Source organism: Cylas formicarius, unplaced genomic scaffold (assembly GCF_029955315.1).
Source record: "Cylas formicarius isolate icCylForm1 unplaced genomic scaffold, icCylForm1.1 PGA_scaffold_6__28_contigs__length_40554024, whole genome shotgun sequence".
Classification (NCBI taxonomy): domain Eukaryota; kingdom Metazoa; phylum Arthropoda; class Insecta; order Coleoptera; family Brentidae; genus Cylas; species Cylas formicarius.
In genome coordinates, this window is record NW_026844347.1 from 35,100,298 (window position 1) to 35,113,286 (window position 12,989).

The 12,989-nt window shown below is 36.8% G+C and overlaps 2 protein-coding genes across 4 annotated transcripts; one reads left to right on the plus strand and one right to left on the minus strand.

The window, feature by feature from the left end:
* Positions 1 to 21: 21 nt before the first annotated feature.
* On the minus strand, positions 22 to 9,984 carry LOC132703001 (phosphoinositide 3-kinase regulatory subunit 4). 2 transcript variants are annotated; one of them, XM_060671989.1, is made up of 17 exons: positions 9,765 to 9,984; positions 9,109 to 9,714; positions 8,903 to 9,056; positions 8,632 to 8,808; positions 8,216 to 8,452; positions 7,940 to 8,157; positions 7,674 to 7,891; positions 7,474 to 7,622; positions 7,152 to 7,420; positions 6,685 to 6,874; positions 6,343 to 6,563; positions 6,063 to 6,292; positions 4,807 to 5,056; positions 4,577 to 4,756; positions 2,658 to 3,135; positions 2,415 to 2,602; positions 22 to 488 (listed from the first exon to the last, which is right to left on the minus strand). In XM_060671989.1, the coding sequence occupies exons 1-17, from the start codon at positions 9,854 to 9,856 to the stop codon at positions 287 to 289; spliced, it is 4,059 nt and encodes a 1,352-aa protein (XP_060527972.1). In that variant the 5' UTR covers positions 9,857 to 9,984; the 3' UTR covers positions 22 to 286. The 2 variants fall into 2 exon arrangements, 1 of the variants encoding a protein (XP_060527972.1); XR_009619006.1 differs by lacking the exons at positions 22 to 488; positions 2,415 to 2,602; positions 2,658 to 3,135; ... (1 more) ...; positions 4,807 to 5,056; positions 6,063 to 6,292 and having other exon boundaries at positions 6,423 to 6,563; positions 6,685 to 6,782; positions 6,850 to 6,874.
* Positions 9,985 to 10,008: 24 nt separating this feature from the next.
* LOC132703003 (GATOR complex protein NPRL3) lies at positions 10,009 to 12,471 on the plus strand. 2 transcript variants are annotated; one of them, XM_060671991.1, is made up of 9 exons: positions 10,009 to 10,561; positions 10,613 to 10,825; positions 10,895 to 11,006; positions 11,087 to 11,261; positions 11,321 to 11,484; positions 11,543 to 11,725; positions 11,774 to 11,920; positions 11,984 to 12,086; positions 12,140 to 12,471. In XM_060671991.1, the coding sequence occupies exons 1-9, from the start codon at positions 10,147 to 10,149 to the stop codon at positions 12,350 to 12,352; spliced, it is 1,725 nt and encodes a 574-aa protein (XP_060527974.1). In that variant the 5' UTR covers positions 10,009 to 10,146; the 3' UTR covers positions 12,353 to 12,471. The 2 variants fall into 2 exon arrangements, with proteins under 2 accessions (XP_060527974.1, XP_060527975.1); XM_060671992.1 differs by having other exon boundaries at positions 11,984 to 12,139; positions 12,193 to 12,314.
* The last annotated feature ends 518 nt before the right edge of the window (positions 12,472 to 12,989 follow it).

A 12,989-nucleotide genomic window follows, 5' to 3' on the forward strand; every position in this document is an offset into this window, starting at 1 on the left:
TTGCCTAATAATCAAGAAAATTATTTATTTTCTTAAAAATGGCATGGCTGCTGACATAACCGTTAAAGATTACTGAACAGAAAAGAAGATATCACAAACACAATTGACTGTAATATGTAAAGTTATATAAATAAGAGGGCTGATTTATCTGTAAATAATAACTTTAAAAATCTTACATAAATAAATTAGCTATGTAATTTAAATGACCACACTACTTGCCAAATCACTGTAAATCTGTGGCATTAAATGGACAACATTGAAATCACTGCACCCTGTAGGACCACGCCTATTTCCAAACTTTTATTACGCCATCTCTCGACGCCGTCACTATAAAACACTGCGACGCTTTGCACAAGGCCACATCCGAAATACAGTCCCTGTGACCAGCAGCTGGGGGTTCCGGACCGGCCCTTGGAATCTCCTCGCCCTTGTCCTTCATCCTTACGTTACCCGCTTCCTCGTAAATTACGTCTGTACCATCTATCAGTCTGCCCCACAGGAAAAAACATGGCTTTATACACCTCAGTAGAAATAGTAATACTATAATACTTTTTACAAAACTTCTGGATTCTTCCTGCGTCGATTTTTGCTGAATCAAAATTGCCGACGTTTCGCCAATCATCCTGTTGGCTTCTTCAGAGCTTGACTGAAACTGTTTCAGCCAGTTTGATTCCAGCTCTGAAGAAGCCAACAGGATGATTGGCGAAACGTCAGCAAAAATCGACGCAAGAAGAATCCAGAAGTTTTGTAAAAAGTATTACAGTAGCCTGTGAAAGTTTCTTTGAAAAAAAAAATAATACTATCTTTGCGGACAACAATATTTAGGTGACAAAATATTTTGTTTGGTCAGATGGTGTCACATTCAAGGTTTACATTGGCAATAAATTTATGAAGTAATTGATGAATTTCTTCACGAAGTTCCTGACGAAGCATACTGGACGTTTGCTCTGGCGCAATAAGGCTTGCAAGAAATTGCAAGGTCATTTCTTGCAATAAATCTTGCACATTGTTTGGCATGGTGGAAGTTTGATGCAATTTAAACCTGACTACAGACATCCAACAAGTTAACTTGAATATGGCTAGCAGTGAAATACAAGCTGGAAAAACATTTGACTTCCAGAGTGGTGGTTATATTTGAGGCTTCATTTGAGGTTAACAAACATTCAAGTTGTCTGATGTTGGTAGTCATGTTTTAATTGCAAGAGATTTTCGCCATGTCAAACAATAACATTATTGCAAGAAATATTACCAAAAGGCCGACCCTCCATGCGTGAAGAGAAATGTTCTCGGCAACATGGGCAGAGTTGACCAATATACATAATAGTCAAGGGTAGTAGAAAATAAGAACATCCCACACGACCCACATTTTAGATATATCACCAGTTGCCATTACTGGCGAAGAAAACATATTTTTGATATAAACAATTTCTCTTGACATTAAATAATTTTTCAGGATAGCCGAGATGATGCATATAAAAAATAGTCATTCCCTTGAAAGAACTGCGTACTACAAATTTCTTTTGGATTTTCTATTCTATCGCGGTTCAGAATAAGGTTTGTTTTTCTATTCCACGGCAACGGCAATATACGAGTGTTCAAAAAGTCACTTTTGTAATTTGTTTGCAAGTTTACTTTTTTTGTGAGACGGAAGCGTTGGACATGTTTTGTGTGCTCGGATATTTTCTGCTGTAAAAAAAATGAAACCAAGAATTTGCATAAAATTGTGTGTAAAAAATGGAATATTTGGAATGGAAACACTTGAAATGGCGACAGCGGCATATGGTGAGCAAAAAAAATGTTTATAAGTGGTACCAGCTTTTCCAAGATTGCCAATGACGAACCTCATGCTGGACTCCCCAGTCATGTCAATAACTGATGAAAGCATTACAGAAGTGAAACAAATTGTGTTGAAAAATCCCAAAAATTTTTCTGAAGTTTGCAACAAAATTTATTGCAAAACTGCTTAATTTTGAACAAAAGGAAAAGGAAAAAAAGGTCATAATTGGTGACGAATCATGGGTATATGTTTATGACGTCGAAACCAAAGCCCAGTCGTCTCAATGGAAGAACCCAGAATCACTAAGACCGAAAAAGGCACGTCAAGTTCGATCAAATGTCAAGGTTTTGTTTACTGTTGTCTTTGATTATCGTGGCTTAATACATCAAGATATTTTACCACAAGGTCATGCAGTCAATAAAGAGGTTATGCGCCGTTTGCGGGAAGTAATACAAAGAAAACGCTCGGAACTGTGGGAAAATAATTCATGGATTTTTCATCGCGATAATGGACCTGCTACTTTTTGGTTAAAAACAAAACGACAATCATAAATCATCATAAATAAATACTTTTTGATAAAACTTAAAAGTCACATTACTTTTTGAACAGACCTCGTACAATTTCCGAATGTACTAACCTGCTGTGGTAACTCAAAGTGGTGCCGAGCGGATCACTGGCTGCCGGTATAGCCAAGTACGATTCAGACGGACTTTCTAAATTCCAAAACCTCAATCGCTGGTCGGTACCGCCTGCTAAGACGAACGGCGACCTATCGATACACCCGCTCACCATGGCGCAAACGCTGTGACTCGCAGATTGGGCGCTCTTTAAACCATGCAAATGTTAAAACCCGACTTTTAATCCATTAAAGGTTACTCACGTGATGTAGCTTGGACAGGGGAGGCGTGGTACTACCCCACAACACTTTCTGCCTCGATCCAGTCTCTAAGTTCCACATGGATATTTCGTTGTTCCCTTGCACCGCCGACATTATCCAAGAGTGTTCCGTGGGATGACTGATCACTTTCCTTATTCTAGTCGCTTGACCGCTAGACGGAAGCGTAATAGTGGTAATCGGCAGGTGAAAGCGGAGATCCCATGCGGTATGGACACCGTCACTAGTGCCCAATGCTAGCCAGCTATGGTGAGCGTCCACGCAAAACGTGGTTATCACGCCTTGCCTCAGGCCGTTGTCTAATGACCACGCGATGCCCGGTTGACGCAGATCCCATCCGATCAGCTTTCCGTACAAGGTAGCGTAAACTAAAACGCTTTGGGAGCCCGAATCGAGGCACTGGACTTCGACGGCGAATCCTTCGTCGTACGAGTCCAACTGACGCGACTGTATCAGGTTCATTCTGATAAAACAAAGACGTGTTAATTGCAAAATCGCAAACGAATGAGTATTGGCTGGAGAGCTTCAATCTAACGAGAAGCGACAGCCGCAAACCTGGGTGTAAAGGTTAAAAAGCTCGGAGTCGCTCGTTGGTTTATCACACGTTGTTAAAGTGTGTTTATTAGTCGGAAAGTCTTTTTTAGTTTTATTTTCTTTTTATTTATATTTTTTTATATATTCTCTTCTCTCACCTTTTCTTAACACGCTGCATATTCAATCTGTTTTACATAAAACCCACGATGGATATACAACAAATTAATTAAAAATCCTTTGAGAATTATTATTCATTTCTAAGAATAATTTAGATTTATTCTTATAATACAACCCTAGTATAGAATTCACGCGCGTTTAACGTTAAAAAGAGCAACTACAAAGCGGATTTCAGCTTTCCAACCATCCGCCCGTATAAAAGTAATGTTTATATACAACGTGATACATTAATAAGTGGAAATATTTTAAGCGTATGGTCCTGAGGTGAAAATATCAAGATTTAACCCAAATCACTTTGATAAAATGCGTTTCCTGGTGTTTTGGTGTTTTTAAAATTGTTCTTTTAGTTAGGTTGTAACAAAATGGTTCTTTTAAAAACCCAAATATTCAACTCATCTATTTGGAAAAAATTGCAAGAAATAGATGCAATTCTACGGCGGAAAAAATCCAAAAAATTATGCCCACTGACGTCCAAATGATTGTGCAGCTTTATGTGAGTGGCATAGCGTTTGGAGAGCGTCAATGAGCCACTTGCCGCCGTTGTACTCCTTCGGTAGTCGAAAAAGTTGACTTATTATTTAGTATGGTTTACAGTACTTATTTTTCCTGTCAAGTACAACAGGGCTAAGTCAAATTGTTTTAAAACACTGGCAATTTTTTTTTTTAATTATTAAATAAAACACCCTGTTCATGGGTCACATTATCTAAACAATTTGGGTTAAATCTTGGTACTCTGACTAAAAATTCGGTTCTAAATTAGTGTTTTATAGCCTATATATAACAAAAATTAAAATAAAATATTATAATATTTCAAAACCTTTTCTTGTACTTATCCTGACTTTCTCGCCACAGGTAAAAGAACACTTTTTTTTGTCACAGTCAAGAAGTTCCAAAAAAAATAAAGCAGACCATTTATTTGTATTTTCTATGTTAGTTAACAGTACTCAACCACAGGCCACACAGCACAACACTTAAAAATATATTGATCAAAATAATGAACACAGTTTTTGGTATACATAGAATTTAGAATTATACTTGCAACATCGTCTGCCTCCAGGGGGGAAGTTATTATATTGGCTAAGTATGTCTTAAATGATTTTTTATATTTTAAAGTAAAGGTGTAGTTTATCACTTCGATGTACGTGAATTTTTTACATTACACGTGAATAAAATGAGTAATAAAAAAATCTTACTTGGTACTAGCGGGGTCGATTCGAAGTACATTAATAGTGCCATTCTGGCACGACGCGCCCAACGACTGTCCGCTCTCGCAGACCGCCATGCCAGTCACCCCGGAATTGTTTGGCATTTTGTATTGCTGCCTCGATCTGTTCGCCACATTCCTGCCCTCTATTTTTGAACAATCCCATAACCTGTAAACCGAAAGGTTAGGACAGGCGAACAAAAATGCTCTAGCCAGAACCTGACGGAACCATCGGTTGAACAGCTGGCGAAAAATGGCGAGTCCGTTAACCGGCATAGTTTATTGACTGTGCTCCTGTGTTCGTACAAGTGTGCCACCAATATACCCCGCGGGTGCCACCCGGGAGGCGGTAGTTGCGGTTTCCAAGCCGCTTGTTCCGCCCACTCTTTGCTCCTCAGCGCTTCGTAATAGTGGTCTTGTTGGATGTTCTTCAGTTTCGTGAGTTCTATGTAACAAGTGGGTCTCCTATCTACAGGTAATGAAAAAGTCACTGTTAAGAGAATTATAGAATTCATTTCATCCACACACAGTAAAAAAAAAGTGAAATGTAATTGGAATTAATTACACAAGAATTTTGACAGGTAAAAGTGACAAAAAAGACCTAACCCATTTTATTATATATGTTGTTTTTTTCAAAAAAAATTTAACAACTAGAACATGCTATGAATACTAATTTAGCGCTGGTTGTTGTGTTGAAAAATCTTTAAGCAAGAATAATATCCTATATATGTGTATAAAATAAAAACATAAGCTGAGTGATATAAGTATATACATATGTTCCAACAAATAATCTAACTAACTAAAACTAAAAGAAACTAGTGAATGTAAATATATAAAAAGCAAAAAAGCAATGTTGGAACGCCCACATAAACAGGGTTATTATAAAAAAATACTTTTCTACCAATCCGGGCAATAAGAACATAAGCTGAATATTTAAATAAAGATAATTTATTCTACTGCTTTTAGGTTACTGTTAGTTGATTGTACGTACACTTTACAACGTTTAATATTAATAAATTCTATTATAACCCTAAAATGTATTTAAAATTTAGTTACATATATTAAACTGTTGTATATGTCAATTAAGTGGCAAAGATTGTAATTTTTTTCAATTTCAGCGCTAGGCCAGTGAATTATAGGCCATTTATAAATTAATAAATTAACAATATTACAAAAAATATATATTCATTTGAATAAATAGAAAACGAGTACTATACAAAATTACATTGCACTTATATATGAAAAGTTATAGAAAATTTCAAATGCTAAATTCAAAGGTCTTTATTTGTAAAAAAAATATAAAACTTTGTTTTATATCTTTTAGTGAGCATTCTCATACTTTATTTTATTATTTTATTTTTAATAATGGATAATATTTATATTTTTTCAACCAATCCCTCCGTAGATAGACTCGCAAGTGCGAGTACAACATTTGAATAGTTATACTCTAGTGCTATTGTACTTGGTGTACTCACACTGAATATAAGATTTTTCGTGCAAGCTAGATGCATCGGTGGTGGTGCTGACGAATTGTGTGTTGTGATTATCAGGTGGCGGCGACGATGGTCTGCTTGAAGTAGACCTAGACGAGGGCCCTCCCGAATTTGTCGATTCCGACTGCCTCGTTAACACTTCGGCGCTATAGTTCCAATCCGAGTTCACGTTGGTATCGATGGAGCCCAAAGTATTGGTACGGTGAAGACTTCTACAACGCATATATTTATTTTTAAAAAAAATAGGCTGTGCCATATTTACCTGTTGGATATGTAATCGGCTTTGTGGGAATCGGTTAAGTTGAACAAGCGACTGCGCACTGTGCAACTGGTAGTGTCCACATCATATTTACCCTCGTTTTGTCTGAACCTGGCGTCCGCGTTGCTTCTGTGCTTGTTTATTTTCCTCAAGTGATGGCCCATTTTCAAGATGTACTCTTCGGTGGTTTCATTCATGCCATTTGCCTCGAGTCTTCGACACAACTAAAGAGAAACATATATAGTCAATACGCTTTTAGATCTGAGAGATTTGGTTAGGTTATTTCTTAAAAATCTTACTATGTATGTCGAAATAAATTAATTCTTATTTAAATTTTATACATACAGTTTTCAGGCTAGGAACGGTGTCCCTATAAAAGTCGTAACTGGGGATTTTTCCGTTGTTTAAACAGTTTCTTATATTTTTTCTATCTTCCAACAGTTCTAGAAGTAGATTAATGTCATTATAGTTGACTATGTTGTCATATACACTTCTCGGTATAGGACTTACAAGGGATTCTAACAGCAATTCTGATCTAAAACGATAATACCACAGATATTATTTATTGTTTTAGTAATAACAGTGGGCTAATTTAGCTTAGGGAGGGTTAAAAACAATGAGAAAACAAATCGGTCTATTCTTCTATATCTATATCTTCTATATCTTCATTTGAACTACTATTGATGTTTTGCAGAGATCAGTGAGATTAAATTAAAGTTCCATAAAAGTATAATTAAAAATTGTGATGACCATTTTATAGATGTATCTTTTTCTTATTGCCCTCTACTTTTCGACAACGGAACATAACTTACTTATCAATTTGTATCAGAGAATATTTCATATATGCATTCAAGTGAGGCATTATCTTGCACTGCACATCTAGGGATGAAAGTTTGCCAGCAGCTTTCGAAATAAAACCAGTTACCGCTTCGCGGATCCACAAGTTGGGATGTACAAGGAAGTAGGAGCACTCGACCGCCAATTCACACAAAGATGGAGTGCTAATGAGGTTAAACTCTGTCAAGGTAGCCATTGCGTTGATTGCCTTCCTTGTCACAAATTCTGAACTGTCTGTTAGGCCCTAAATAGGAAAACATTTACGATATGTCAGACATGTATAGATTTTTTCGTTACTTGTAATAAAAGTGGGGTTAGAATACCGCAGCAATGCCAGCCGATGTATGAGGCAACGCCCACTATGCAATCGAAAAACGACTTTCTCAGCTGGGTGTCTTCCTTGTCGTTTAGGAATGTTATCATATGCGATAAAATGACGTCATTCGCTAAAGTATAGGATATATAGGATGCGAACAATGTTACGAATTTAAAGTTACCTTTGGTTTTTCCAAAAAACACGCAGAGTTTATTAATCCCGCTATTCAACAATGCTTGTTTGACTATGCTCTGAGTGTCTGTAAGTAGAGAGCTCACAGTCAGTTGCACCATTTCGTGCAGAGCTTGCAATTCCAGTTCGTAATTAAAATAGTGCTCATCGTCTTGTTTGGAACTGCTGTTTTCTCCATACCAGTTGTTTTGAATATGATCTAAGTACCTAAAAATTATATTTTTTTAACTCTACAATGGCTCAACTCAATCCTACCTCAAAGATGTTTCAGCCAAAGAACTGATATTTTTGGCATAAGCAGCTCTAACACACGTGTTTGGATCTGTAGCCAACTGAGCCAATTCTGGTAAAATATACTCTGGAAAAATATTTGCATCTGATGTAGGCAGTTTTGTAACTAGTTCCAAACACTTTGTGATCGTGTTCACCGCTGAAATTTTTACCCTGGAGTTGCTATCATGCGCAAGGTACATCTAAAAACAGCAGAATTATGGGTGCCCAACAAATGAAGTCTATAGTTCAAAAACTTACAATACATGGCAATATTCTATCCAGTATTGTCTCGTCGCTAGCGTGTGTGGCCAACTCTAGCAAAATTTCTAAACTATGCAATTTGGATGAACATTCGTGGAGGCCCCTTATGCAGGAAGTTACTAAGGACATTATGATTACTAAACCCTCGCACTCGCCTTTCGGAGATTTTTCTGCATCTTTTTTGTCTTCGTCTTCCATTTCCTCCGATGTACACATTTTAACAGGACCCAAAAACTATACACATTGACAATTATGCTATTAAAAGAGAACAGGGCAAAAAGAGGAACTAATTCTAATTTAATTTGAGAATGACTGATTAAGCCCCAGTCGAAAAAAGAAAAGAACACAATATAGAAAACAATTGTGTTTTAATAATTAATATTTTCTATAAATTTAGAACTAACAAATCTTACCTTAAATATATTACCAATATCCCCTTTTAGTCTTGAGATCTTTTCATCAGGAGACAAAATAGGATTGGCAGAAAATATAAGCATATAAGATTGAAGAAAAGAATAAAAATATTCAGGGAAAAGCTTTCCCCGGTGCTTGGCCAAGTAATCTTCGGCAGATAGTCGCTTGCTAGGTTCCTATAAAAATATGTCCCCTTTAACAGGTCTACATTTATATAATTATTTAATTCAATCTTGTTGTATACAAAAATCAAACAAACTATTATAAGACCTTTTCAATCATACTGGAAATCAGTAGCCTTAAATTTGGATCCTCTAACTTGTCCAGGTGTTTTTGGGGAGAGTATTTTCCAGCCCGGTAGGAAAGCAACTGGGAATAATCAAATGGAAAATGTAACTCATTCCAAAGTTCCAATAAAGCACAGCTGAGGAAACATCAGTTAAATAATGAAAGAATTTTTTAAATATAAATAATACCCTGCAGAAAAAATGTCCATAGCTGGAGTCAAATCACCTGAATCGCACATACTTTCAGACAGCAAAGCATTGTCTGAAGTTAAAGTTGCAGAACTAGAAAACCTTTCTGGAGCAATATAACATGTTCGCCTTCGAGAAGTGTCAAAAAAGTAGGAATAATCTCCAGGGTTATCAATAGGTAGAAAAGTAGGTTTAAATGATGCAAAATCTACAAGCATAACCCAATTCCATGATGTGACTGTAATGTTTTCTAATTTAACATCGCCGTGACACACTCCAACTTTATGGCATTGGTGTAATGCGTAGAGAATTTGGAAAGTGATCCATTTCTTTTCAATATCAGTCAAGAATGGTCTTGTACTTATTCTATCATATAAACTGTACTTTACATATTCCCTCATAATTAGACCTGCTTTTTCAGTAAGAATAAACTTTTGGTAGGGTGTGCAGTTCACTGAAGCGGAAAGCTTTTTCCTTATATCCTCCAAATGGTCCTTATAGCTTTGCAGAGGAAGTGATGGGTCATGAATTGCAAATATTTTGACAACAACAAGACCTTCCTGAGACTCGGCCTTAGCGACTTTCAAAAATCTAGTGCTTCCCAAGCTGTAATAGGGACGGTTATCCAATTGTATTTCGTGAAATTTTGTAATTACCTTGAATCAAATTTCAGCTCTGGATGATCTTTTAAGTACCACTCAACTGGAAATATTTGAGAAGGGGCAATGCCCACTAATTGATTTCCCATTATTAAATTTATTATTTACAGTTATAGCAACACATCGAATAAATTTAATTTGGTAATATCTTGTATATGTCGCTCACAATAAACACTGTTCAACATTGGCCAAAACAAAAACAGATGATAAATGACAGAATCACCTGACAGCTGCTTTTGTAGTTCAATTCCCCACAATTCTAGGTTAAGTCGTATCAGTTTTGTTAATAAATTGTGATTTGTTATTGTTTTATTTATCAAATTATGTCTTTCCTTTCTGATATTGTTGTTTCTGTAAACATGTAAAGTTGCCACACAAAATGGAAGTGAATCCCATAAGCGTGATTCTTGTAAAATCGGACAGTAAAGGCGATAGACTCCTGTTTAGATACCCCTTTGAAGTGCAGGAAAAGAAAGTAACGTCAAATATGCGAGGCAAAAACCCGTACGCCATAAAAACAACCGGGGATCTGCTTTTCCAAAATCCCATATCTGTTTCTTCGAATATTCGTAAAGGGGTTTTAACAGGGTTTAGTGACGAAGTTTTGTCTACATTATTTGCTGTGAAAACTGAACTGTGTGATAAAAAGTTTGAGCTTAAAATCAACGATGTGAGATTTGTGAGCCATCCAACTCTGTTGCAGTTAAGAAACAAGCAACCTGATAATGATGATTCTGGACTTATGCTTGTCAATATAGTTTTTGCTCTTTCAGCATTGGCAAGTCATTCCGTCGGTAAGTTTTTATAATTTTTTTTTCAACGGGTAGAGGGACTTTGAGTTTTAGTTAAATGTTATCATGATTTAAGTCAAAGAATGGGGATTGTTTTGAGACACGAGGAAAGACGCTGTGGCTTTGTTTCTGAACAGACTCAGGTTATGATGACTGCACACGATGAAGGGTATACCAACAACCACAGTGCCGCTTTCCAAGTAATTTTGGAAAAGTGTATTTTAGCAAACAATATTAAGAAAATGTATGATGACTTATGCGCAACAGGTAAAATATAAAAAAATACATGACCCCCATTTCACTTATCAAACCATGGTAATATACACTGTTTTCCAGGGATTGTATCAATCAGGATTAACAAGTGGATACCTTTGAGTTTCTGTTTGCCTCAGAAGGTTCACCAGTGGCATATGAGAGGCAGAATTGTTGAACCCGAAGATATTGAAAGGTAACAATTAGAATGCCAGACAGAAATATTCATATATCATTTTTAAGGTTCTCAAAAATGGAATGGTTTTCCTATTTTAGGTGTTTGCAAGCATTACGCCCCTATCACAGTTTGCTTCTGTTGTATCCAATTCAACATTTAACCGACTTCACATCATTGGATAGTTCACCATCTCTGCTAAGATTATTAATGCAATACTCTCCACTGAAAAATTTGCAGACCTTAGCTGCAGATTCCGATTTAACCTTATCTCATGTAAGCAGTAAATCTTCTGATGAAAAAAAAAGTGATATGAAAATGTATTGTGATTCCAGGTGTTTGAATTAACTGCTCATTTGGTTTATTGGGCCAAGGCCACGATAATTTTTCCAATTTGTTCCAAGAATAAATATGTGATTTCTCCCAATGCCCCCATTCATATGAACTCTCCGCTTATGGAAAAATTCAATGAGGTTTTCCCAGGCTGTAACTTAATTAAGTAAGCAATATATTTTTAGTTGCCAAAATAATTGCCAGCCACAAAACACACTCTTTAGATCTATTGCAGAATTTTCATTGCCTTCATCCCTTGGGCAGAAAGTCAATCCCCTGTTTCATTCTGCTCAACAATCTCAGTTGGTCCAGAAAATTATTTGGATGCTCCAACACCATCTCTTGGTCCAGTTGCACACTTATGTGCAGTACATGCCCACAGAAAATGGTTTGCTCCAACAAAAGAAGTAATTATACTATGCTTGTGGGAAAAAATAATATTGGTTGCTTTTTAGTTACAAGAAGGACATAAAATCTCCTTCTCCTCGGGCTAGTTCTGTGTTGTCAACATCATTCCCTTTGAATGAATTTTCTAGAACTGAATCGGAGAGTGGTGCATCGACCATATCTGAGACGCCGGAAATGTTCATGAGAAACTGCAAGTATGTGTCACAGAAGGATTTGTTATCATTACGGTCTTAAATAGTTAAATTTTTGGGTTTCAGTCTAGAGAATATCAGCTTTATTTCCACTGATGAAGACAAACACGATTACCAAGAGGAATTGTTATTGGACTTTCCCGACGATGAAAGAAGTTCAATTTTCAAGGTAGCTGGATGTACAGATCTTGGTTAGATTGATAGTATGTTCTTCATCGTTAGGTACAAGCCACAAACCATCCTGAAGATTTAAAACTGTTTGCAAAATTGTGCAGGAAACAATACTTTCAAGGAAATCATCACATAGAAGAGATAATGTACCTGGAAAATTTACGGAGGAGCCAACTGTTGCAGCTGCTCGATAAGTTTCGCGAAGTACTCATCACTTATGAATCGGAGGATCCCGCCATCGCGATGTTTTCCTGTTCCACGTGAAACTAAACTAAACCTTGTTGAATTTTTTATAATACAAGTTATGATCTCTGTTGTGTACCAATATGCTTTATGTTAATAAAATTTTACTTCTGAGTTTCATTTGTTTCGTCAAACAGCAGAAATAATTAAAAATTACTTTTTCCCTCGCATTTGCGCCGAGTGTAACAGATAAGACTGTGGTGGTTGCGTCTTTATTAAATGCAATGTCTACTGCGTGGATTTTGTGGAGTTGCATTTCATAATCCGTTGTCGGTAGTGAAAGCAGGAGGACGGCGGTTTTTCTTGGTATGGGTTAAGCAAGCTGAGAACAAATGTTGGCAATATTTTTGTTTACGTGTTGGACTGCGATAAAAAAAAAGTCGGTAATGGGCAAATGGCCATAGTACTTCGCCCAACTGTTTGTGAAAAAAGGAGAAGCCTACTGCGCAGGATCTTCGAGTAGCCGCGTAGATTCTGTGGTGGAGCATTGCACGCGGCGGTTTAACCTCCGTTCGCTCCCGACAGAATCCCTTGTATTCGTCCTCAAAAGTTTGATATCGGTTTCCACTGTGTGGACTTAGTGTTGTTAGTGTTCAGTGCATGTTTTAAAGTTATAATCGTCGTCGGCCCCGTCGTTTTTCCCCGTTCACGCCGGTAT